At 37.0% G+C, this 27,682-nt stretch overlaps 1 protein-coding gene across 12 annotated transcripts in view; it reads left to right on the top strand.

Moving 5' to 3' along the window:
• Positions 1–27,682, top strand: part of ST7 (suppression of tumorigenicity 7) — a 262,668-nt gene that overhangs the window by 47,148 nt on the left and 187,838 nt on the right. The window contains exon 1 of one of the 12 annotated variants that reach the window (XM_042970470.1): positions 15,863–17,699. The exons of 9 other annotated variants lie outside the window; for them this stretch is intronic. In XM_042970470.1, coding sequence (XP_042826404.1) covers positions 17,687–17,699 — 13 coding nt within the window. In that variant the 5' untranslated portion in view covers positions 15,863–17,686. Of the gene's footprint in view, positions 1–15,862; positions 17,700–22,132; positions 23,516–24,067; positions 25,941–27,682 lie in introns of those variants that run through there. 2 more of the 12 variants (XM_007089160.3, XM_042970478.1) reach the window with 2 other exon arrangements.

Below are 27,682 nucleotides of genomic sequence, written 5' to 3' on the forward strand. Positions count from 1 at the left end.
AAAGGTGTTGCTGTTACGTACATGACCAGTATCGAACGTCAAGTGAAGGGAATAAATCCTTCCTGGTGAGATGATATAAATTGGCAGGAAGGTGACATGTAAGCCTTAAGCAGCAAGGGCTGCTACTTGATTAGGAGCCCATGGAAAGCAGTCCCAAGTAAGGGGGAAGCTGTTTTACAGATTGGGGTGGACCATGTGGCAGACTATAAACTCCTAGTGTTCCTTTGACTGTGCTTGCTTCTTCCTCAATTCCCAGTATTTAGCTCCTGATATAGAATATAACTGAGTACATCCAAGGGTTGTACACTCAGATGCTTCTCACAGAGGTCAGGTAGGTAAATTAAAGAAGGCAGTGAGTTATACATTTAGTCTGTTGTTGCTATATGGGAGTATGGGTCATCAGTGCACTATACTTTCTAACTTCTCAAAGGAAGTTAGAAATGCTACTTTTATGGAAAGTCTCCCAATTTATAAATATCAGCAACTAGTTCAAAAAGTTTTAAGTACTCTTTGGACTCAATAAAACACATCTATGGGCTAGGTATTACCTTGGGACTGCCAGTTTTTGGTCTCTGATATGTGGCCATCTTGGATTTCCTAGTGATATTCTGGAATTAGTCTGGAGTTCTTACCCCTTCCTACTTCCATAGTAGGCTGATGTGTCTTCCTAATTGTTCCTAATTCTTTATCTTTGACACTTAACATCTCCAAATGTGCGGTAATACATCTTAGAAAAAAAAAACTGTCTGGGAAATTGAATTTAAAAATGCTTCCAACTCCTACAGAAGTTGATCTGGTGATCGATGATGGGAACTTGTTATTGCTACTTATCGTATCATGCTTGTTTATGCAGATACAGTCTCTTCTTAACCAGGCATCTATAAAATCTTTATTATTATTTTTTTTGGTCTAGTCTGTTAGTTGTCATTTTCTGAGTAGATCCATTATTCTTTATCAATCTGCAGAGATCAGAATATCAGCTGGTATGATTCAGTTATTTCAGTGTTTTCTCATGGTGCAAATGAGTGACTAACCCTCTTTGGTCAAGCTAGGTGATAAAATTCCTAGATGACAATTGGATACTATTTACACTTTCTGTACATAGCTGAATGGGTATCCAAAACTGATGTTTTTTTCTTTGCAGTTTGTATCCTCTAGAACGTTACTTTGGGAGATAGGAAGATGCTCTATAAGAAAAGGGTTCTGTGGTGAGTAAGTTGGAGAAATACTACATACCATATGGCCCCGTAAAAGAGTCACATTGCATATTTGCTTGGGAAAGTATAAGAAGTCCTGTAGGAAGGAAACAGTTAATTTTGTTTAATCCAAATATTTATTCATTTCTCTGCCAAGTATTTGTTGAGAGTCTGCTATGTGCCAGGCATGTGTTATTCTCCCAGGATATACTATCCTCATGGAACTTATGTTATGGTGAGAAAAACTGGTAATGAAGAACTAAACTAACATAAATTCCTCATAGTTTGTGAGAAGTGCCAGGAAAGAGCTAAACTGGTGGCTATGATGGAGAATAACATGGGCATATACTGAACTTGAATGGGTAATAGGGTCTCCCTGAGAAGGTGACATTTAAAATGAGGTCTAAAGAATGAGAGAGAATTGGTTCTGTTAGCTACCAAGGGAAAAGTATTCCAGGCAGAAGGAACAGCAAGGGCAAGTGTAACATTAGCAAAATACTTTGTGCCCCTCCTCTGTACTAATGAGCACTTTGCTCGGTAATCTCTTGTCTATTTTACAAATGGAACCTTGGCTTACCATGCAATCTGCCTAAGGTCTCAGAGCCTGTCAATTCATGATGGAACAGGGATGGAACTCAGGCATGTTGTGCTATACTGCCTTCCAAATTATGTGAGAACATGAGGTTGAAATCCTTCCCCCTTGTATTTTTTATTTCATTATTATTATATTTTAATGTTTATTTAATCGGGGGTGGGGGGGAGAAGGGACAGTGAGAGAGAAGAAAAGAGAGAATCTTAAGCAGGCTCCATGCTCAGTGAGGACGCAGGCTTGATCCCACAACCTTGAGATCAGGACCTGAGCTGAACTCAAGAGTAGGACGCTTAACCAACTGAGCCACTCAAGGTCACCTCCCCCCTGCCCCACTTTTAAATAGTAGGCCTATTAATAAACTTTAGCACACTCAAAGTTTTGGAAAACTCTGATCTGATCTGCAAGGAATTATGACAGAATTACTGCCCTGGTCTTAGAGTTTTAAATAGTAGAGAGGAGAAAAATACTTTTTGCAGTGTTATCAAATGTTTTTTTCAAGAGTTTACATACTAAACATAGATACTTGGGATCCAGCCTTCTGGACCTCTTCTTGGGCACGGGTTCAAAGTGTGGTAAGTGTACAAACTACAAACCCTGTGAGGAAGAGTACCCAGTGACAGATGAGAGAGAGAATGGACCAGCTCTGAATTTGGGAGGAGCAAATAGCATATAGGAACATATCTATATCTCTGTGGCCCCCAAAGGGCTACAAAGAACCTTGTGGAGGGCACATAGCCACTGGATAGTTCTCCTGTTACTAAAACAAAGTTTGACCCTTAGTACATGATATGTGGAGAAGAAAGAAAGATTAGGTACTTTCCAAGTATTATTTCACTGATCAACATTATCTCTTAGAACAGTTTGTTTATGAGATATTATAAGAGAGCTGATCCATTCTGTAGATACGAATCAACCTGATCTAATATTAAAGTTTCTGTTTTTAATGTTGCTCATGTCTGGAATTTTGTTTCAAAGCCAAGTGTTAAAAAGAGTTTGGAGATGCATAAGTACTTTCTGTTATTGCTACCAAAGAATTCTATGCTTTTGCTGTGAACTGCCCTCAAAATGGCAATGTCATGCCTTGCCATATGCTTGGAAGACTTAGAGCAGTGCTATCCAATAGAACTTTCTCTGATAATGGAAATGTTCTATAATATAGTGTCTATTGAGCATATGTGGCTGGTGCAGCTGAGGAACTGAATTATTTTTTATTTTTTATTTTTGAGAGAGAGTGGGAAAGAGAGAGATAGAGCGAGCATGACCACAAGTGGGGGAGGGGCAGAGAGAGAGAGAGAGAGAGAGAGAGAATCTTTTTTGTTTTTTTAATGTTTTAGTGCTTTTTATTTTTTTTAATGTTTATTTATTTTTGAGAGAGAGAGAGAGAGAGAGAGAGAGAGCAGGGGAAAGGCATAGAGAGAGGAAGACCCAGAATCCGAAGCAGGCTCTAGGCTCCAAGCTGTCAGCACAGAGCCCGACGCGGGGCTCAAACCCACGAACCATGAGATCGTGACCTGAGCTGAAGTCAGACGCTTAACTGACTGAGCCGCCCAGGCGCCCCAGAGAGAGAGAGAGAGAGAGGGAGAGAGAGAGAGAGAGAGAATCTTAAGCAGGCTCCCAGCTCAGCACACAGCCTGATGCAGGGCTCAATCCCATGATCCTAGGATCACTTTCTGAGCTGAAATGAACAATCCGATGCTCAACTGACTGAGCCACCCAGGTGCCCCTGAATTTTTAAGTTAAATGTAAATAGCCATACATAGTTGTGGCTACCATATTGGACAGCACAGGCTTAGAGGTAACTTTAACATTTTTATGAGGGAGAAACAAGTGGAGCAAAAAGGAAAAGTGATCTTTGGGATTTTTTTCAAGCAGTGTATTCCTTTAGGGGTTTGTTCTATATCTTATATCATTTTAGTTTTATGTCCAATAAAATAATTGAGTTATTGGGAACAGCTTCTTTGGAGCTTTGTGTGACTTATTTAAGATGGCAGAGAAATACATCGTTAAGGTTGTGAGGGTGGTATTGTCCCACAACACCATATGGAAATGTGTGTGTGGGCTTTGTGTTGTCACGGTGACTGGTCAGTGTTACTGGCCTTGAATGCCTGGAGGCCAGGAATGTTAACTGCATTATTATCCTGCTTAAAATGCCCATAGTACCTTCATTGAGAGATACTGTTGGATCTTTTTGATGGTAAGAGTTATATTAGATTTAGGAATCCTAGCAACCCTTTGGTTTATCTCCTCTGAAAAACAGACATCTGGAACACATTCTCCAAAGGTCTGGCTATAAGGTTTTTCTGTTCTGTAGCTTATGGTGTTCTGAGTCTAGGATTTCTTTTCAGCACCAAACGATTCAAAGAACATTTGAATGTTGGAAATGATGTTGGAAAACGCTGAAGGAGCTATTTAATGTTTGTTTAGAGCCAAAGCAGTGAAACTGGCACCTTATCTAGTGTGTAAAAATCCATGGGGATGATTGAAAAACCGTTCTGCTGCAAATGAATGGAAGAAAACAGGAGCTCTAATTGTGGTCAGCTGAACCCTACCCACACAGTATTCACTTTTCTCGCTTTAAAAGACAGATTGGTCAAACTACTGGTATTGTATAGAAGAATGCATGTATTTATAGAATATATTTCCAAACTTAAAGGCACTTTTCTTCCTGAAAGAACAAAGTATAAATGAAACTACCAATGTTAAGTGCAGGTGAATGGTTTTACTGCTGTTTTCTGTTATGGTCCCTGGAGCACAGATCTGTTTTCCTGGAAAGGAAACTTTCACTTGATAAATGGGCTGGAACAGAAGGTTTTATATCTGCGTGAGTTACAGAAAGGACTAGTAGTCAGTAAAGGTGATAAAATTGCAGATGTCAGGTAATGACACTTTCAAAGGCAATCCATGTGGGTTGTTGACAGAGCCTGCAAGCCTTTAAGATTGTTCCTGGGCCACGCTTGGAAGAAGATACTTCTTGTGTAACTGTCATAGTCACTTGGGACCATTTTTGATACAATCTGGTGTTATTATGCTTTTTTTTCTTTTGTAATTATGGGTGATTGATTATTGCATTAATGTCAATATAGGGGGTATGTTAAAAAAAGGAAAAGATGAGCAATTTTTCTTATTTTTCCCCCTCAGTGCTATAGTAATGGTCCTTATCTTCTTCTAATAAAAATATAATCTGATGTCTCTGTTTTGCCTAAAGACAAAATATAATATATGGAAATCTGAAAAGATGTTCTATGAAACATGTTTTCTTAAACATTGAAGTTTATCTAATTTTAGCTGGAGATCAAGTAAGAATATCTATTTTGGGAGGAGGATTTCAAGTTTCTAATACAATATTGTTTTTATACAGTTTATAAGTTATGTTAATTACTTTCAGTTAATAGCATGATATATGTTTAATGTAATCTATTTCAAATGCATTAAGTATGTAAAATCTCTGCTAGCTCCCTAAGTGTTGCAGTGTGTGTGTGTGTGTGTGTGTGTTTGTGTGTGCGCGCATGTGCACGCGCACATGTGCATGTATGCACTTATGCTTACATGTGTGTTTTAAAGGCAGAATCCCCTCATTATGAACCACTAAATGAAAAAATTGCACAAATCAATAATAACACAAAATACATTCTTTTTTTCTACAATGCCAGATGCATTTACTGAATTAGTTTTCTAGAATGTGATTTTTCCCCCACTGTGGTTTACTGGAGAACTTCTTTAAAAATTATTTTTTATTTTATTTTTAATGTTTCTTAGAAAGGAGTTCTAAATGGGTTGTCTGTAGGTCATAATTGTTACTTATTTGATTCATAACATGTGGAGAGTGTCTTTGCAGGATGACAGCACTCTGTTTAGAGATCTCCCATTTTCAGTTGTCTATAAATCTGAGGTCAGGGTGTCTTAAGATGATATGGTCATTGTGTATTGTCTACTTTTTAGTATTGAGAAGAATGACTTTTACAATATCTCATTATAAATTCTATTTACGTCCTTCCTCCATTCCTTCCTTCATTCTTTCTGTTTCTTTACATATTTATATGGATGAATATTAAATAGTATGGATACTATATTTTTGGTAGAATAACTGGATCCAGATGGAAGATGATTTCCTTTTGGATATATAGCAATAAAATGATTTAATTAAGGAGGGAAGAACTCAATGTCCTGACGATGATTTCTCAGGCAATTATAATTAGAGGTCTAGGGAGACAGCTACAGAGTTCTTTGATCTTATTTTTGTATTAAACATTTGGCTCAGAATTTTACCATTTCACCATGTTGCCCATGGTGTCTGGAGAAACACAATAAGCTATTCAGCTTGTTGACTCTCTCAATTCAGAAATATGTTGTGTATATGGAAAAGAAATGAACAGGGGCGCCTGGGTGGCTCAGTCGGTTAAGCATCCGACTTCGGCTCAGGTCATGATCTCACGGTCCGTGAGTTTGAGCCCCGCGTCGGGCTCTGTGCTGACAGCTCAGAGCCTGGAGCCTGCTTCAGATTCTGTGTCTCCCTCTCTCTCTGACCCTCCCCTGTTCATGCTCTGTCTCTCTCTGCCTCAAAAATAAATAAACATTAAAAAAAAATTAAAAAAAAAAAAAGAAATGAACAGTCTGTAGAAATTTATTTTAACTCTGGAAAGAGGCATTTTAATAATTTGGAGTTCTTGACTGACTTTTTTTATGCCTTTTAACATAGAATCCATCAAGATTTCATGGCAAAGATGGAGAAAATGATTGTAACCATGTAATATATGAAGGTTTCTGTCAGTGTTCTAGTATCTCTAATATATCCCAAAGAATGCAATAAATGGTATTAGTTCTTGTCTTTTTCTTTTGTTGAAAGTGTTAAACAAGTATTCCTAGAATAATATTATATAATTTCTACAGTTATATATTTTTTTTCAATTCATATAAAGACATTTATACCATAGTGAATGAACCACCAAAAAAAGAATGGCTCAGTCCCCAGGCATTGACTCCAAGTACAGAAGCTTTCTGCCTCCCACATACTTTCCCTAATTCTTTGAGTGGATTGAGGGGACATGTGCAACCGTGTTCTTGTCCTGTGCTCAGGGAGAAAATGTAGCAGCTACCATTGGACTGTCTCCCAAATGACTTAAAGAATCTATTTACCATTAAGAAAGCTATCTCTGGGGTCGCCTGGGTGGCTCAGTTGGTTAGGCGACCAACTTCAGCTCAGGCCATCTCACAGTTCATGGGTTCTAGCCCTGCGTTGGGCTCTGTGCTGATGGCTCGGAGCCTGGGGCCTGCTTCGGATTCTGTGTCTCCCTCTCTCTCTGCCCCCCACCCTCCAACACTTGCGCTCTGTCTCTCTCTCTCTCTCTCTCTCAAAAATAAATGTAAAAAATAAAAATTAAAAAAAAGAAAGCTATCTCTGAATAGACATTGATTCTCGATGATGAGTATCTGAAAATAAACTCTTGATTATAGAAATAAAACATTTATTTTCTTTTTTAATAGTTATTTTATTTTTTACATTTAGTGCACTTATACTTTATGTCAAATGTTAAGGAATGTCTGTGAGCCTTTATTATTATCTTGTGATGTTTTAGAGATAAATGCATTAGTATGACTTTAAAAAAGTACCCAAATTAAGAAAATATAGAAGTTACAGTAAACAATTAAAAAGATGACTTATCTTTCAAGGGCTATTTTGGGTAAAAGAAAATATTTACAGTACTTTAATCTGTATTTCTTTTTTTTTTTTTTTTTAACGTTTTTTATTTATTTTTGGGACAGAGAGAGACAGAGCATGAACGGGGGAGGGGCAGAGAGAGGGAGACACAGAATCGGAAACAGGCTCCAGGCTCCGAGCCATCAGCCCAGAGCCTGACGCGGGGCTCGAACTCACGGACCGCGAGATCGTGACCTGGCTGAAGTCGGACGCTTAACCAACTGCGCCACCCAGGCGCCCCTAATCTGTATTTCTATAAAGACTTGATTCAAATGTATTTTGGAGTATTTTAGGTAGGTAGGTAAGGGCACCTAACATGTTTTATCTTTTTATTTCCTGAGATATTTTTGTAACATGGCTGTGTTTAAGTGTTTTGCTGCTGTATAATGCCTGGAAGTTCAATGGCCTCTGTATTTTGTTCATTGTCATATCATCTGTCCTCAGTGTATGCTTTTCTTTTCCTTAAACACACATTCCTAGAATCTTTTACATTCTCAATGAAATACTAAGACATAAGTCCTTGAATCTAATTTCACTGAAGTAGAATGTATTAATTAATACATTATAGTATTGACAAAATAACTTAAAATTTTTTCTCCATTTTGTTTGATCATTATTTACTCATGTTTTATTGCGAGAACTGAATCTCAATAATAGTAATTCATGTTATGTAAATATAAAATCTAATACTACTTTAACATTTGTAAAGAACACGGAAATCTAAAAGCTGTTGATCCTAAGTCTAGCCCCAGTTTCAACTCACTTCACCTTTAGTTATCTCCTATGATAAAGAGTCATAAATGGTCCCTGTTTTTCCTCTGTCTTTACATTGGTCATTATCATTAATATAAACCATTTCCAGTTTTCATGATTAGATATGTGTATCAGATTTTTATGAAATGCTAAAGGATTACTGATAAGACCCCATGAGATTTAGTTCCTTCTTTGCATATCACACTTCCTGCCCAAGTGCTGGTGGACTGTGGAAACAATGGCTAACATGGATCACTGTTTCAAGATACGGTATGCTGAATTCCCAGACATTAATTTAAAAATAAATTATGCTCATGAAAAGTATGTAGGGCATGTTTCTGCTAAAAAAAAAAAGTCCTGGGAAAAAGTCTGAGTTGGATTGAGAAGATAGTGTTCCATATAAGTGACTCAAAGGACAGATATTTGTTATACTTTTATCTTTAACTTGGCATTTAATGTATTCAAAAGTTGATGCATTTTGTTTGTTAAACTTATGTATATATAGATCATAAATAGAAATGTTTTAGAGATATTTTGTTGTTTAGGTGAAAAAGTAAGAGTAATTTAATAATACTAATTCCTGATATTTCACCATTTACAAGGTGTTCTCAGACATGAAATAAGGGTAATACGTTGCTGACAGATTCACATATTTCATGTCTGAGAAAACTGAGGTACAGTGTTGCCTAAAGCAGGATTAAAAAGTGGATCTTGCTTCAATTCCAGCAATTTTCCCATCTTCTACCATTTTCAGAGTTGATTTATGGTAGAGTCAATGTGCTTTTTTAAAGGGCATTGTCCATATTTTGTTGGAAATAATAAAGCTTTCAAAGGAGAAAAGTTGTTTCAAGTTTGTCATTCTCTTAAATTTTTTAAAGTTTCAGCAATGAACTCTCTCCTTTGCAAGTTATTGTCCTTGTGCTTTAGGGTTGCTGCTGCCAGTTGGTAGCAGTGTAATATGGTCATGTATTCTGAATAGTTTGTACATTTTCTGAGATTCAAGGATTTTGCTTACGCATGTCCATTTATTCACTCAACAAACATTGCTAGGCACTAGAATTACTGAAATTTTTATTTTTTAGAAAGCCTTTTAACTCATAATTAAAATTTAAATAATCTTTGCATAAATGCCATTTAAAGTTAATATTTCTCTACAAATTTACGAACAGAAATACACTGCATTGTTACCAATCCTTTATCCTTCTCTTGGCCAGTCATTCTGGCCCTAATTATATGTGTAGTTCTTGGTTACAGTATTTTATCTTAAGACTGATTCTTAGCTGGTAGATTTCATAGCTTTCAGGCTTTTAGACTTACTTCACGTATAAAATGAAATGCCTTTTCTTTTTATGGAGTGAATACTTTTCATAGAGAGCTCATTCTACTTTTGCAACTGTGACAAAGTGAAAACCATCAGTAATTCTATTGCTAGATATATCCACTGTATGGGTTTTTTTTAAGTATTTTAAATTTTATTTGAAAAGTTTATTCAAAAAGGTGTATTATTTATGTATGTATGTGTGTTTATTTATTTGCTTGAGAGAGAGAGCATGCACAAGTATGGGGAGAGGGGCAGAGAGAGAGAGAGAGAGAGGGAGAGACAGAAAGAGAGAATCTTAAGGCTAAGCATGGAGCCTGATGCAGGACTCTATCCCAGTACTCTGGGATCATGACGTGAGATGAAACCGAGAGTCAGATGCAAAACTGACTGAGCCACCCAGGTGTCCCTATTCAAAAAAATTTAAATTGTGACAAAATATACGTAACATAAAATTTACCACTTAACTAGCTCAGTAGTTATGCTGCCAACCTTTAGAACTTTTTTTATCTTGCTGGAGTGCTATACCCATTAAACAATTCTCCTTTTCTGCTTCCTGCAGCCTCTTGCAACTATCCTTCCACTTTCTGTCTCTGAATTTGAGTACTCTAGTACCATTTAAAAGTGGAATCACATGCTATTTGTCTTTCTGTGACTGGTTTATTTCACTAGCATAATGTCTTCAAGGTTCAGCCGTTGTAGCAAGTGTCAGAATTTCCTTCCATTTTTCCACTGTATGCTTTTCCAAAAAACTTCAAAATGCTGTATTATTCCTACTGCTTTGTATGTTATTTTTTCACACCTGACAATGTTGAAGATGCCTTTCTGAAAACATCGGTATTTACACACCAGTATGTATATGTCATTTCCATGGCTACCAAGAATAGCATCCGTGTTCTACAGATGGGGAAAGTGAGGCTTGGAGGTGAATAACTTTCAGTTTACAAGGTAGTAGTCTAGAGATTAGTAGAGACTAATCCAGATCTGCTTGATTCTGGAGTCAGACTGCAGCATGGTACCTCTATATCAAGGATGTGATTATTATGAGAAAATGAAGCAGTTTTGAAGACAAATTTCTGTGGTGCTGAAGGACTTGATTGTATGCTTTTGTTGTGGGAGGCATACAACTTGGATTTTATGATTGCAGAAGGCACAAATGTCTGTCTCTAAAAATTTCTTCCAAGTGTTGTATTTTCTCTTGGTTCACTCATATCTGTGCTAAGACTGGATTGTTTCTGAGATGGCTGCAAGTCCTGATCAGAAATATATTTTCAACGGCCTCTCAAAAAGCCAGAGATAAAACAGCAGAGAGGAAATTATCTGCCTGTTATCTGAAGGATAGTGAAAAGTGAAAAATGCTGAAATTCTCAGTGGGCTAAGTCAGAAATCATGACTAGTGTATCTCATTACAGCATTTTAGAGCTGGAAAAGACCACAGAAATAATCTAAACTTAATTCTTAATTTCATAAATGAGATACTGCCATGAGAAGGCCAACCAAAGCATTAAACTGTCCAGTTAGGATTTGAAACCTAAGTTTCTTGTTTCTCAAGAATTCTCTTTCAGCTTCTGTTGGTGAGCAGTGCCAGATGTTCTCATACCAAACTTGCTATTACTTTTTATACTATGAGTGTACTTCATATAAGTTTCCTGGCTTATAGTATAACTGAGGAGATTTGGAAATCTTTACTAATGGTTTCCATTTTTTTATAGAATTTTTGAGGGTTAGAGATGAATGTGGGTTGTAAATGTTTTTGTTGCCCTTGAAAGTTGATTTCTTATAATTGATTCAGCAATTACCACTAGTTCTAAGGCATAGGGAATAAACAAGGCAGTGTGGGCTATCAATACTCATGGTATCACTATAAGCGAAGGGGACGGGGGTGAAAGTTTTCTTGAGTTCCCAGCCCTGATCCAGCAAGCAGTTATTGATGGAATCCCATTACCTTTACGAGTCTTGTTAATGGCAGAGACCTAATTGAAGGTCAGAGCTCTTTCAGAGAAAGATCAAATCAACTATAGTAAAGATTACAGAACAGAGGTTGGCAAACTGTAATCCGAGGGCCACCTGTATTTGTATGGCTTGCAAGTTAAGTGTTGCTAGAAAAACTATTTTTCAATGATTGAAATCAATTCAGAACAAGAAAAATACTTTATGATACATGAAAATTTAAGAAATTCAGTTTCACAGTCTATAAATTAAGTTTTATTGGAACACAGCTGTTCTCATTTGTATATGTGTTGTGTATAGTTACTTTTGCAATAAAATGGCAAAGTGAGGAGTTGTGACAGAGACTGGAAGGTCCCACAAAATCTACAATATTTACTATTTGGTCCTTTATAGAAAGAATGTGCTGACCCTTATAAAACAACCAGAATGATTTATGTTTTGGAGTACCATGGATAATTCGTGACTTTCTTTGCTTACCAAAAACTTGTGCTGAATACTACCGTATTTCTTGAAGAACTTCTCCATTGTTTTTTTTTTGTTTGTTTGTTTTGTTTTGTTTTGTTTTGTTTTGCCTCTGGGACAACCCACAGTAGTCCATTCATGACTATTTTTCATCACTATCTTTGCTTATTTTGCAGCGATTCCTTTTGCCAGCCAGATGAACAGACCAAAATCACACAGTAAAGTCTGTGTTTTGCCTAAAGAAGCTTTCTATAGAGGGGTGTGTCTGGGTTGGGTACTTGTTTTGTTACCTGGTTGGTGCTTGATGGTCATCTGTCTTAGCTTACTTAAAAATTTTGAGATATGGAGGCAGCACACTCATGGGAGGAGTTGGTTTCACCTGTTGGAATCTTCTTCAGAGAACCCTTTTTGTAGTGGAGTGCTCTTATGTTGTGGGGTAAGCCATGAGGTAGTCTTGGGGCTCGATAAGCAAAGCCAATGAAGAATGACAGAATATGAAAAGGAGTTGCCGAAGCAGATGCAGGCTGGCGTGGGTGGTAAGAAGCTCGGGAGAGCAGCAACACCTTAGGTAAAGTTTGTTCCAATTAAGGGGAAGTTGGGATGAGGCATAACATTAAGGCATTTTGACTCAACTCTGAGTTGTTCGTGAGGAGGGTGAGAATAGAGACCAGAGGGGAAGCCCCATGCTATTATTTCTGTAATGTGGAAAAGCAGGGTGAGCATTTATAATCCACCTCTGGGGTTTTAAAATGTGCAATGAAGTGAGTTATTGAATGGGTTGGAAATATGATGTAAATATTATGATAAGGTCATGGTTTTCAGATTTAAGAGGGAAGAGTGAAGTGGGAGTCATGCTCTTTCTCCTTCTCTGGGGAGAGAAAAGGGCTGTGGACTCACATTTTAGGAACTACTCCGGAGAGAGGACAGATTTGTCTCAGCCCCTGTGCTGTCACCTACAAACTTGGCACTCCCTGTCCAGGCCATCTCAGGCATGTCCTGGAAGTAGGGGTCTCTTTCAGAAGCTTTCTTGCTGACATCCAGGCCTTGTTGTCTTAAGAGGGGTGACCTTTACCATGAACCAGTTGGTAGACTTCCCAACATTTATTTCTTGTGTGTTTTGTGTGTGTTTGTATTCATCTACTAACCCCAGGCTGAGAGAAACAGTGTACCTGGAAACTGTTGGAGGCTCCCTCAGAGCCATCCAGTGTGTAAATGCACTGGATTTGGATGATACACCTGGCTCCCTGGCTCCCCACCCTTGAGGTGGGGCTATTCTCAAGGCTCCAGCAGGATGGAAGAGGGGATCATGTGGACTAGAGGAGGAACAGTTACCTGCAGGAGTTACTTGAGTTTTCTTTTCCAGGTGTAATTGGTTTACACTAGAATCCTAGATCGTTGGATTTGGACTAGATTTTAAGGATCATCTAGTTCAGCCTCCTCATTTTGCCAGCGAGGGAATGGACACCTACAGAGGTTCCAGGACTTAGAGAGGAAATGAGTGGCAATGTTGAGGCTAGGCCTCAGGTATCTTGATTCATTAACTATGCTTCTTCCAGCCTGAAGCATGAAAGGCTGAATTGTAGCAGGAATCTGAAATGGGGTTCCAGGGTGTAATGCGGGGTGCTGCTAAGTCAGTAAGTTGGTGTTAGGAGAGTGGTCCCTGTGCCTCTGACGACTTATTGCTACTTGTTGGAGAGGACTGTGATGTAATTGTTGCTGGGGATGGTGTGTGTGTGTGTGGGGGGGGGGGGCTGCCTCTGGACGTACCAGAGAGTCTCCTTTGCTGAGAGTGAAATGGGGATAGAGAAGTTTCTTGGGGAGGAAGGTAAGGGAGAAGTAGTTGAAGGCCCTCCTCCTGAGTGACCTGTGTAGTTAGAGGAACTTGCCTAAACCCTTTAGAGGTCAGGAAAGTAGTATATACTGTGACATTTGGAGAACTGAAAAGTAGAGAGGGATGGACTTGGTGGCTGCTGGGAGTGTGGGGAATAGTTCTGGTCCTTTTATGGTTATAGCTTTCTGCTCTTGACTGCTTATTTCTGCCTAACTGGTGAATGCAACTCTCATTTTAACTATCAAAATGACTTAGGACATTATCTCTTTCATTCTGTTTCTTTGTTTAATCTTTCCATATGTTGGAATTGAACGTAGACTATACAAGACAAGTTTTATAAACTCTGAACTGAAATATTTGGGAAATTGCAGGTTTTATTGGAAAGAATGAACTAAGTTTTTGGAAATGTTTTTTTTTGTTGTTGTTGTTGTTTTGCTTCCATTTGTTGATCACCTACTCTGTAAAGGCAGTGTTACTGCTAGGAATTTATCCAAGGGATACAGGAGTACTGATGCATAGGGGCACTTGTACCCCAATGTTTATAGCAGCACTCTCAACAATAGCCAAATTATGGAAAGAGCCTAAATGTCCATCAACTGATGAATGGATAAAGAAATTGTGGTTTATATACACAATGGAATACTACGTGGCAATGAGAAAGAATGAAATATGGCCTTTTGTAGCAACGTGGATGGAACTGGAGAGTGTGATGCTAAGTGAAATAAGCCATACAGAGAAAGACAGATACCATATGTTATCACTCTTATGTGGATCCTGAGAAACTTAACAGAAACCCATGGGGGAGGGGAAGGAAAAAAAAAAAAAAAGAAGTTAGAGTGGGAGAGAGCCAAAGCATAAGAGACTGTTAAAAACTGAGAACAAACTGAGGGTTGATGGGGGGTGGGAGGGAGGGGAGGGTGGGTGATGGGTATTGAGGAGGGCACCTTTTGGGATGAGCACTGGGTGTTGTATGGAAACCAATTTGACAATAAATTTCATGTATTAAAAAATAAATAAATAAAGGCAGTGTTATATAGGACTCTGAGATGGGCTTCGGTTGAATCCTGGCTCTGCTATGTTTAGTTAAGTGACTGATTTACCCTCCATGCCTCAATTTCCTCATCTATAAATGAGGACAATATCTTACAAGGCTGTTGTGAGGTTTAAATAAGTTAATACATGATGTAAGACAATGCCTGGTACGCATTAAGCACTACTTACACTTTAGCTCTTTATTTACCTATTAGCTATTATCATGTCCCAGGCATTGACGGTAGGTCCTTTGTCAATTTATGAGCCACCAGAGGCTCAGAGAGATTTAAAAACTTAAGATTATCCAGCTAATAAGTGGCTAACGTGTGACTTGTACCTTCTGTCTGATTCAAAGCCTGACTCTTAACTACCCTGCTGGCTTTCTGAGCTGTGGCAAATCACTTAACTGTAGATTGTAGGCTTTTTAAAAATTAAAAAGCATTTTTTTTTTATTTGAGTATAGTTGACACAACAATGGTACAATTAGTTTCAGGTGTTCAGTATCTCCCACTCCCTTTCCCCCATTTTGCCTATCTCCCCCCACATTACCCCACCTTGCAAATCCTCAGTTTGTTCTCCATATTTACAGGTCTGATTCTGCATTTTGTTTTCGTTCATTCATTTGTTCTGTTTTTTATATTCCACATACAAGTGAAATCATATGGTATTTGTCTTGACTATTTTACTTGACATAATATCCTCTACGTCCATCCATGTTGTTGAAAGTGGCACAATCTTATCCTTTTTAAGGCTGTGTAATATTCCATTATGTATGTATATGTCTTATACACATACATGCAATACCACATCTTCTTTATTCATTCATCTATGAAAGTATACTTAGGTTGCTTCTGTATCTTGACTGCTGTAAATAATGCTGGAATAAACAGAGTGGTGCATGTATCTTTTTCAATTAGTATTTTTATTTTCTTTGGGTAAGTATTCAGTAATTGTAATTATTGGATCATTTGGTATTTCTATTTTTAATTTTTGAGGAACTTCCATACTGTTTTCCACAGTGGCTGCACCAATTTACATTCCCACCAACAGTGCATGAGGGTTCCTTTTTCTCCACATCCTCAACACTTGTTATTTCTTGTCTTTTTGGGTGTAGCCTGTATAGTACAGGTTTTATATCTGTTTACCCATCTATCCATCTATCTTGTCTCTTCTCATTTGGATTTTTCATTATGTTCTCATTTTGTCAATAAAAGGCATTTCCTTAAAACATCTGTGATTTAAACAAGAATTATAAAATACTAAGAAGGATAAGATAAAACAATTGCTCTTAAAATAATGCCACTCAAATAATTAGATAAGAAGTTTAAAAAGCAACGCTAACAGTACTAAATTGTGAAAGACATAAAATGTCATTTCATGTGACATCTGATAATGGCTATCAGTGTTTCCACACACTTGTAAGTTTTGTGGACATTAAGACAGTTATTATTAGGCATTTCAGGTTAGCATTTAAAACAATTATGGCATTACTGTTTTAACCATTTGCACATCTTAATTACCAGGAAGAAACTGTATCAAATTTTTGTAGCTCATGGAAAGCTTTCTAATCTCTACTCTAGATTAAGATAAAGAGAATTAAGGCCTGAGAAGTGAGACAGGGCTGCTTAGCAGCAGTGGCAGGTGAGGTTGATGAGAATTAACAGCTTTTGACTGTTAGCAGAATGGTGGTGTAATGGGATCTGCTTATGGTAATGAGGCATTGACTGGATGGCTGCGTGAAATGATGCTTTCTCATTTATTTTATAAAATTATTGGGGAGATCTGTTAAATGATGATCTTGAGCCCAGAATTTTTAGATTTCTGTAGGATACATACTTTTGATGTTGAGCTGAAATTAGTAATCATATTTTATAGTGCTGTAAACTTTGTAATTATCTTACTGAGAAACTTATTCAAGGTAGCAAAATAAAAGCAAAACAAAACCTCTCTAAACAACCAATACCTTATCTTTCACAAAACAGCTGCAATTTAGGGGAGTATTTAATATATCTCTAAATTGGAAAATTGTCCAGCCACTCAAGTTGCTCAAAAAACAAACAAAAAGAAACTGATAATTTTTTAAAGTTTATTTATTTATATCTTGTTTCTGAGCAATGTTAAGAATTATATCAAGATGAAGTAGCCACTGTTAAAGTTTACTTAAAGTTTCAGCCAGGACACGCTCAAGATCAAAACAATTGGCAATAAAGGAGAAGGTGGCTCAGGGTCTTTGCAATGTGACATTAAAGATTGTATCAGATAGAGTCTGTCTCAGGAATGACCATATGTCCTTTCCATCTGATGTCTGTTTCAGGACTCAGACAAATGACTTCAGGGTTTTAGATCTGCATTAGAGGATTGTTCTTTCATCACCTTTATTAGGTTTGGTTACAAATTAATCAGATGTGTTTCAAATGGATCAAGTGTGCATACTATCAAATGAATGGACATCATGACAAAACTATAAAAATTTGGATGATTACTCCTTTCAGGTTAAATGGGTTTGTAACATTGAGTACTAGGATGAAGTATAGACACCTACGTGTTCTTCTTTTCACTTAGAGAAAGAATTTTTCGCCCTAGTTTTAACTAACAATACAGGATTGAAATGGGAAGAAATAACGGTTCTTTTCTAACAGAGACTTTTCTAAGATGACTTTAAAAGAACAGGCAAAGGGGAGCAGAGCCACATCAGTTGTGGCTTGAGTTCGAGATAAGCAGAAGTGTGTGTGTGCTTAATGTCACATGGCAGGAGGCTTTCCCCAGAATAGTTTGCCGGCCCAGGGAGCCCTTTCATTTTGTGTCTGATAGAGCTGTACTTTGGAAAATAACCCGGTTCCCTGCCTATTGCTTCATTATGGATTATACAGGTAAAATTAAATTTAAAATATTTTCTAGTCATATAGAATTACTTAAAGTATTTTGAATTCATATATAAAAATTATGTTGATTGTGCTTGTTTTTTTAAAGATATCATGTATGAATTTGTTGTATACGAATTTTGATTAATTTAGTATATACACTTAAAGGAATTTGTCAGGCATGAGTTTGTTGTTTTTTCTATTTCAGTTTGGGTCATGCTCAAATGCAAACCATAATTAATTCTCATGTCTCCCCTCTGGGCCAGAAAGTTTAGAGTCCAAACATCTGAGTTCAGATTATGCCACACAGAGAATAAATATACACATGGTCTACAGAGAGCTTCTGGTTTCCGTAAAACATTTTTGGTTTTGTGGTAGTTCTTTCGTGCAGTGTGTCTTTCACATAGAGTTGACGTAATGAAGTGAGTTACAGAATTTCAGTTTTTATCCCAAATTTTCTGAGTATTAATGTGTCTAGAATTTTTGGATGGATAAATAGCCTCTTCCTTTTTAAGCTGCATAACCTTATTCCCAAAGTCTAGTTTCTGAATGGTAAATTGGGACAGGTTTGGAAATAAAGTTAAGGTTAGACTAACCATGGGTACTGGTTGCTTGATGAGTAAGTGGAGGATTCCCTTAGATTGGAGGGGGTGAAGGCGGGATGAGGAGGTGAGGTGATGATACGGAGGAATGGCCGTGAGCCTTTGCCAAAATTTGTGAGCAAATTCAAAATTAATTACCTTAATTCAAAATTATATTACCTTACATTTTTGAACTTTTGGGTAATGGTGGCACTGTTTTCTGACAGATTCCTTTTAAACTAAAGAATAAAGCCTTTTGGAAGCTTTTCCACCAGGGCGGAGGCCCACCTTCCATACCCAGTGGAATGACAATATAAGTGTGCTTTTAGATTAAGCTCTTCTTACATTCTCTATAAATGATCTCTGTTGATGTATGTGTGGATCCTTGACAATATGGTATCAAATTGTGATTTTTTGGTGAAATTGACAATTTAAAATGTAACTTTTAGGAGCTCACTATGTAAAGGAGTTCTGTGGTAAATATTTTTTTGAAAATAAGACATTTTAAAGTAACTATTTGCCCCAAGTCTGTTTTTTCTGTAAATCCATATTTTTCTATTTTAGAGTTTCTATAAAGCCAATATAATAGCGTGTGCGTATGTGTGTGCGGTGGTGGTGGTGGTGTGTGTGTGTATTTTGAATTTTTTTTCTCATAAGTTAAGTGTGCCAGAATTTTTGTTCCACGGTTCAGAAATAAAATAGACAACTTTCAGAAGGCTCACTGTATGTGTGGTACTGTGTGGAAGTAGGAAGAAACACATTTTATAGCCATATGCAAAGAAGTGAAATTTCTAAAATCTTATCAGGGAGTTTTACAATGAGTATGTTTTCAATGATAAATTTGTACCTTTTTCCCAAAGAACAGAACTGTTGATTGTTTCATTTTTCTATAGTTCGTATATTGCCACTAAAACATTTCTCTGTTTTTAGATAATACTTTATAAACGTATAGATGGTATTCCAAAAGACACACAACTTTAACATGCTACTTAGACATCAAGAGGAGTACTAAGAGGATCACATGAGTGGCGCAGTTGGTTGTATCTGATTCCTGATTTTGGCTCAGATCATGATCTCATGATTCCTGAGATCGGCCCTGCATTGGGCTCTGCACTGACAGCACAGAATCTGCTCGGGCTTCTCTCTCCCTCTCTCTGCCCCTCCCCCACACTCACGTGCATGCTCTCTCAAAATAAATAAACATTTTACAAAAATTAAGAAAAGAGGAATACTAAGAAAACTTTAGTGTGAGCAAAGGAGATGGCTCCAGAGAAATTCAAGATATGACACCTTCAAAATTAGTTTATGTATGTACTCTAGAGAGAATGTGTGGCTTAAGTTCTTATCACATTAATAGATAAACTAATTAAATTAGTTGATGAGGTAGGAAGCTATTTTGGATGTTGTCACCTATGGTGATTTTTATAAACATTTACATATTTGCAAATATAGGTATATTTAGTAAACTGTGAAGTGAAGAACGCATATGTTTTCAGTTCATGGGAGAATGAATTCTTTTGGATTTGGAAAAGAGAATTTATTTTACTGTCAGCACAGTTCATGAAGCGTAACCATATTGCACTTAATGACATCATCATGGCACTGAAGGGGTTGTCATCCAATAGAAAATGGTTCTTGATGATTCAAGAATAGATTTATCTTTTTTTTTTTTTTTTTTTTTCTTGGAATGCTCTTTCTCCCACGGGGTTTCCATGTTATCCATGTGGTTTCCTTTCATTTTTTTTCAGGTCTCTGTTGAAATGTCATCTTTTAAGGGTGGCATTGCCTGACAGTTTTATCTGAACTAATAACCCTCACATTCAGTCATTCCTCAGCCTTGGGTTCCTCTTACCTTTTTTTGTAACACATGCTGCCATCTGACATATTACATATTTGCTTGTCTCACCCACTAGACTGTAATCTCCATAGAGGAGGGAGTTTGTGCTTGGCTGTACCCCTAGAGTGCAGAACAGTAAGCTCCCAACAGTAAGTTGTTGAGTGATTTATGAATGGGGTTTCCTCTAAAAGTGACTATTGACTTAGTTTAAGATTTTCACTACTGTCTTTGTTTATCAACAGTGTTCTGATTTAACAATGATTATTTTGGCTACTAAATCATTTTGAATATTGATCTTTCCTTTCATTGCTAATTTTATACTAAAATTAACAGTATTCTCTTTGCTAATAAAAAGGGCAAGGTTACAGGCAAATAGACATAATTAGACAGAATTGATAGTTCAAAGTTAATTTTGGTCTTGGAATGTATTATGTGATTTTTTTGAGGGGTGTGGAAGACATCAGATCAGTTTTATTTCATTATATTTTCTTTAGGCAACACATTAAAATTTGTCTTCATTTTGTGAGCTCATGCCAGGTGCCTAGAAGTGAGAAAAATAGTAAACTAAATTTTTGGAATCTGTTTTGTCAAAGACGGGCCTTCAGTGATATGGATTCCAACATACTAAAGTACTTAGAAATACCTCAGGCCTCCAGAGGTTATAGAAACCTTAATAGGAGTCAGAGGCTGTCATTTGGGTACAGTTTTGCTGGCAAGTGAGATATCTATTGTTTTAACATACTGACCCTGGTATAGTTATCTAAAAAGTTGACTTCTTGCAAAATATTGCAGCCTTTAACTTACTCTCAGAAGTCAGTGCCAAGAAATAAATACAGGCACTCAGAAAAGTGCATTTACATATGCATATGTACACCCTCACGTATGAGCTGAGAGGAGCTACATCAATGACTTGGCAAAGCAGTTATTGCCTATAGACTGTGGCCTCTGGTGGAAAATATCTTTTACCCAAGATCATCGTCTCATTCTACTTTTCCTCTTGCCTTTCTTCTGGCCACATCCATCCACCGTTTGTGTGACTATTCATGTACAACATCTGGTATGCAATTTAAAATAGATCTTACGTAAGATAATATTCTGGCTTCAACCCTTTTGAAGGGTATTGCCTTTAGTACTTCCCTACAGTTATATCTTAATGCCATTATTGATATTCTCCACTGGTTGTTAACATGACTGATAATTTGGGAGGATGCATTTTTCTTAATTCCTGCAATTTTTGGCATAGTTCTTTCTGTCATTTTTAGCTTTCTCTGGTGACCTTTCTCTTTTAAGAATATTTTTGTCCACATTTTCAGTTGATATCTATTTTCCTTTTGTTTTAGTTGAATACTTAAAATATAATTTTAAGTATTTGTTAATTCTCAAGAAGCATTATGGAAGAGCAGTTAAGAGCAAATGCTTTGGAACCTACCTAGATTTGAATCCCAGCTTATTGTTCAGTACCTGTGTGACCTTGGAAAATTATTTCACCATTTATCAAATGTGGAAATTAATGGTATCTACATTGTAGGATTGTTACAAAGATTCAATAAGTTAACTCATGTAAACTTCCCAGAATAGTACCTGGCATGTAGTGAATATTCAGAAATATTAGTTATTGTTATTCTTTCCTACAACAAAATATTTGTTCATTATCTTATGTAACACCATTGCACTGGTTTAGCATTTCAGTAAGCAAAGGTCAAGTTACCTTGAATAAATTATTCTATAACCACACAATGGAATATTAGGCAACTATTAAAAAGATGAGATGGATCCACATATACTGACCAGAAAAGCTATTAATGATGTTTTTAGATGGTAACTTACAGTTTCACATTCCTATCAGAATTTAATGTTTAAAAACTATATTATATGAAGACACGTCTTTGTAAATCTTAAGAAAATACTGGATACATACCTTGGATGAATGGATAGAGAGGAAACTTGAGCTCTTGAATCTCCTATTTTATATGATTTTAAAAGTGTGGGATTATGGGAATACACACACACACACACACACACTTTTTGTGCATTTCAGTGTTTTTAAAACATTAAAACAAAATTTCTTTCTTTGCTTCTGTTGGATAGTCTATAGAATTCTAGTTTCAAAAACAGATTTCTAAGAGTAAAGGTAATGCAGGAAGAGTTTTATTTATCAAGTGACAAAATAACAATATCTTCAATTATTTCCTTGTAAGAATAGAGTAAAAAGAAATGTGTTTGTTGGTCATATGTGCCCACTGACACACAGGTGTGTACAGCCTGTGTGCACACAGCCTTAAAATGACTGAGTTACTCTAGAAAAGGACAGGAAGGCAAAATAAAAATAAGGCCAAAGGAATGGGATAAGTGAAATATATGTAGATAATATATTCCTAGAGCTGTGGTTTTCACATATGAATAACAGTTGCAACATAACTAATAATGTAATTGCTGATGTTTGTGAGCTCACTGTGTGCCACGCAGTGTTTTAAGCACTTGCACTGTTATTTTACTGTTAATAAATGGGTATACTTGTGGGTGTATTAATATGCCCAGAATGTGTATGCAATAGTATACATATTTTCACGTAATTGTGATTGAGTTTACAACCTCTGATCTGTCAGTTTTCCATAAGTGTAGAGAAAAAACAATGAGTTCTGTAGTTATTTTTAAAGGTAGTTTATTTTTCTCATTTCTGATATTCTTAATTCCCTTGAAAAGTTTAATTGCTGCATAAAACCAAGAATCTTGATCTTCATGATATCTTTGTGGTTAGTTGCTGTAAAGCCAATATTTAGATTTCTTTGAGGTCCTTGTTAGTGCTTGGTATTACAGGTTGAAGATCTTGTCAGGAAGGTGAATATATATGTGGCTCTTGGTCTTGTCCATGTTGTGACAAAGGAATTCCCCTTTGAATCGCCTGCTCCCCTGAAGCCCCTGGAGCCTCTGGCTCAAGCAGCGCAGTCCGTCTGTGCAGTGTCTCTGACGTCATCGGTGTATGCATAAGCCCTGCTATTGTCTTACTGCTACGGCAGGGCTGGGGATTGCAGTAGCCGCTGTTGCTGCTGCTTCCAGTCGTGCCCCTGCTGCTACCTAGTCCTGCCTCACTGCATCCCAGAAGAGCCACGTTGGCTTGCCTTCCCCTATTGGATTTTCACAAGCAGCTCTTCGGGTTTTTGTGCTGTAGGAGACCTTGCTTTTCAGTCACACGGGAGAACACTGAAGCTTGTAAGAGGAGAATCTGGCAGCTGGACACAGCTTGGACTGCATTGTGTGTCTTCATGACCCCTGCTGTGTAGTGGCTCATCTTTTCACTCTCCCGCGTACACTCTCCTCGATTTTATTTCCTTCCCTTTTTTTTTTCTTTCTTCTGATTTTTTTAAAGCAGCCTCTGGAGCCAGCCATGTTTGGCACTGAATCTTCATGTAAGTAAATGGATCCCACTTCTTTGCTATTCAGAAATCTGTTTGCTGTCATGGTTTCGTTGGCTTGGACTTCATATCACATTGCCATAGGTCATTAATAGACTTTGTATTTTGGCTCTAATTACAAAGGAATTGGTCTCAGGGAAGGGACTCCTCCTTAACTGGGTTATTCATCCTTAAGGCCAGGGATGTCAGTGTGGCCAAAACCAGGCCTTCAAGAGGGAGGAAGGAAGACAGGAATCCAGGCAGTCTCCCCAGAACGTGTTAATTGATGGGATCAAGTCTGTCACCGATCTATTGTTGTGGGTTCTATAATAGTCCTTAAACCCTAAAGTAGAAACTGGGAGGATCTGAAATGATAGTGTTTATTAGAAAGGGAAAAAGGGTTTACAGTTTTTATTTAAAAGGACAAAAAAGTGTCATTATATCCTCTTCCTCCATATTTTTACAGAAGCATAGGAGTAGATATTATATGCAGATTTAAAGAATAAGAAGTAAGTTTTATTGTAAAGATTTTTTTTTTTTTTTTTTTTTTTTTTTTTTTTACACAATGGTTTCAATGTTGATATGCTGGCTAACGTCACAGTCTAGCAGCATCGTATCTGTCTTAAAACTTATACAATGAAATTGCTGTGGTGCAGAGCAGGCCCTGCACAATGGGCTGGGCTGGACAGCACTTGTAGACAGCTATAACTGGTATTAGCCTAACTAATTTGAGGATTATTTAATGTTGGATATAGAATAATATAACTTGTCCATGCAGTTATTCAGGCTTTGCAGAATATTTTGTCATTATCCATAAGGAAAGGTGACAGTTAAGTATTTCTGAAGAGACTCAACCTGCTAGCCCAGAACATTAAAAATTGACAAGATATTACCTTTGTGGGGAGAAGAAGATTAGGGCAGCAATTTAAGAAATGCATTTCTTAAGAATTTATAATCCAACATTTTCTTTCTGATCTTAGGTGATCACTGCATCTATTTGTGTGCAACTGATGGTTATTCTAGAATAGTTGTATTTCAGGAGAGCTTATAATCCTCAGGGTTTTTTTGTTTCTTGATTGGCTTTTTAAAGGATTATTTTTGTTGTTTCACATGGAAGCTTCTCATTGCTGAAATTAACCACACTGACTAATCAAGGTCAAGAAAGAATAACAGTGAGACAATGTTGCATTCAGCATATAACAATATTATTTTCTAAAAATTAAAAAATATTTTTTGAATTTTCACTTAATGGTACAATTAGAATTATTGTCACCCAACAAGTAGGAACAGATTATTAAGTGGAAAAGACCTTCTACAGTTTCATTTTAGTCATGGAATTTTGTTTATGTAGGAACTTAGGTATGGACAGAGAGATTTACTAAAGGGAAATTAGTCTTAATACTTTTTTTTAGGTGAAAATAGAAGTTGAAGCTCATGTGGGAGTCTTTGGGCTCTTGGACTAGGGACTCTAACATTGTCTGGCCAGATTTACTTAGCAGACACAGCCTTGCCTGGTTATCAAACTTGATCTTTTAATAATGTCACCCATGTGCTATGTGATATGTTTGAAAACGGCTGGTTGCTTTTGGTTTCTGGAGCTACCGGATTACTGAACAGACAGAATACCATTCAGAAGACAGAACACCATCATGCAGATGTTTGCATTTTTTTAAACCTAATTGAGTATTAAGTTTTGCTTCTTGTTTATCACTACAAGACCATAGATAGGTTTGTACTGTCAGTGGTCATTAAGTGTTGAGAATGGACTGCCTTCTTTTGATAAGGAGATGCCCTAAATCTATACTCAGAGTTATGACAACTAATGTTTTGAGATTAGCTTTCTAGACCTTTAATTTTTGCCATTTGGAGGCCTTATAGGCTGAAACTGTCCATATTTAGAATATTCAGAAAAATAAGCCACATTTGAAGTTCTCATTAGTTCAGAAGGGATCTTCAAGACCAACTAAGACATTCTCACTAAATTTTTGTAATAAATACTTGTTTATCTACCCTGTGTACAATGCTGTGCTAGATCCTGGAAAGGTCATTATTTTCTAACATATTCTGATTTCATTATTCTTATTTTTGATTTCTGATTGTACTACTTTGCTTGTATCGGATGATCTTACTTTTAAAATCGAAGGATGGTTTACAAAGGATAAAATGTGTAACTCAAAGTGTCTGTCAGCTTTGTAAGTCAAAGCTCTGTAAATTTTTGCCTATGCTTACACCCATGGAACCACGCCCCAGATTATGATACAGAATATTTCTATTACTTCAGAAAGTTCCCTTGTGATGACCTTTCCCAGTCAAAAGGAAATCACTTCTGACTTCTGTTGCTTGTAGAGTCACGTGTAATGGCTCTTGTAAATTTTCTCTTTCCCTTGCTCTTTGCCTATAAGAGAAGGAAATGTCGATGTCCTCATTTTCAAGTACTAGAGTAAGTTGATTTTATGTTTCAGACCTTTGTAGTCAGGAATTTGCAGTAGCTGGTATCACGTTATAACATGTTCTGTCTCACTAAAATAGTATTGTTTGATGTATAAATACCAAAAAGACCCCTCCCCTCCAACATACTCATACAAAAGCCTTAAAAATGACAAAAAAATTTACCTGGAAGAGTAGACTCTTGTTCTTCAAATATGAAAACTTAAATAACCATGGCATCGGAATTAATAAATGCTTTGTCTTCCATTGTTTAAAAAAAAATTTTTTTTTAATGTTTATTTATTTTCGAGACAGAGCATGAACAGGGGAGGGTCAGAGAGAGAGGGAGACACAGAATCGGAAGCAGGCTCCAGGCTCTGAGCCATCAGCCCAGAGCCCGATGCAGGGCTCGAACTCACGGAGTATGAGATCGTGACCTGAGCTGAAGTCGGCCGCTTAACCGACTGAGCCACCCAGGCGCCCCTGTCTCCCATTGTTTTAATGAATGTCTTCTGTTAGCATTCTAGTGAATACCTTTAACAATCCCAGTGTCAGTTTTTCTGACTTAGTGGATCTGAATCTCCATAGTTTTGTAGATTGGGCACAGTCTGTTTTGGGCCCACTGGAAAAAATGGAAGTGTTCTATGTTATATGTGGATTAATCCTTACAAAGCAGGAAGTGTAGCTTCTGTGGCTCTGTTACCATCTTGAAGTATTTCACTGAGCTTTTCCTTTACTGTAATTTCCCATGTCTAAAAATGGGAATAGTATGTCTTCTCTATCTGCTTTGAGGAAATGCAATTTTAGTTTCTGTGGCCAGAATAATTTAAGTTTAAGAAAAAAAGCACTATCAGTAAAGTTTTGTTGAGGAGAATAGTCCTTAAAAATGCATATTTTTGGTACTAAATTTGATTTAATGACATTTTAAGATCAATAAATTAAATTCCACAAAATTTTGACAATTTTACTTTTAAAATTTTATAAAGGGGCAGAAATTTTTCATCTTTTCTCTTTATGGAATAAAGAAAACTGGTTTTATACTGCTGTCATTTGGTTACGTTCTTCTTGATAAAGCCAGTTATTCTCCAAAGTGTAAATACTTACAGTACAGTGAACATTTATTCAATTAACATTTACCTGGCTCAGTCCTCCTCCTGCCTCCCCTCCCACATTTGTATCTTTTTCAGTCCTCAAGGGTACCATTTAAGGTGTACTTTGGTGGGAATTGTACCCTGGTTTAACACATTAATATGTCTTCCAAAGAACCTGCCTCATTAGTCCAGTGAAGAGAGCAATATCTTTCCTTTTGAGAAACAGCATGCCTCTGGGCAAATAGTATCATTTAATCCCTCCTCCCCAAATTTTGTTATAGTCATAATACATTGAAAAGAACATCTAGGACATCTGTAAAGGGAAAAAGAAATCACTAACGTCCCAATAAAGTGGTAGGATTTTGTGAGCTTAGTGGTGGTGGGGAAATGGTGGCTGTGTATGTCAGGAAGCCAGTTCTCTTTAGCTTTGGTGTGGCTGGCCCTGCCATTTTGTGGATGTCTACATCACCTTAGGTAGGTAGATAGATGCTGGAAAGGATTTGTGATGTCCCATGTGATTTGTCTTTGAAGGACACCCAAAGTTCAGCTGTTGCCTTTTGTTTTCATTACTGATAAAGGCATTAAGTTGGGACTGACAGCTTCTCAATTTTAGTAGTGAGTGTGGTACCGTGTTTTTAAGAATAATGTAATTATCTCAAATTTT

The sequence above is a fragment of the Panthera tigris genome, chromosome A2 (assembly GCF_018350195.1).
Source record: "Panthera tigris isolate Pti1 chromosome A2, P.tigris_Pti1_mat1.1, whole genome shotgun sequence".
Lineage (NCBI taxonomy): Eukaryota > Metazoa > Chordata > Mammalia > Carnivora > Felidae > Panthera > Panthera tigris.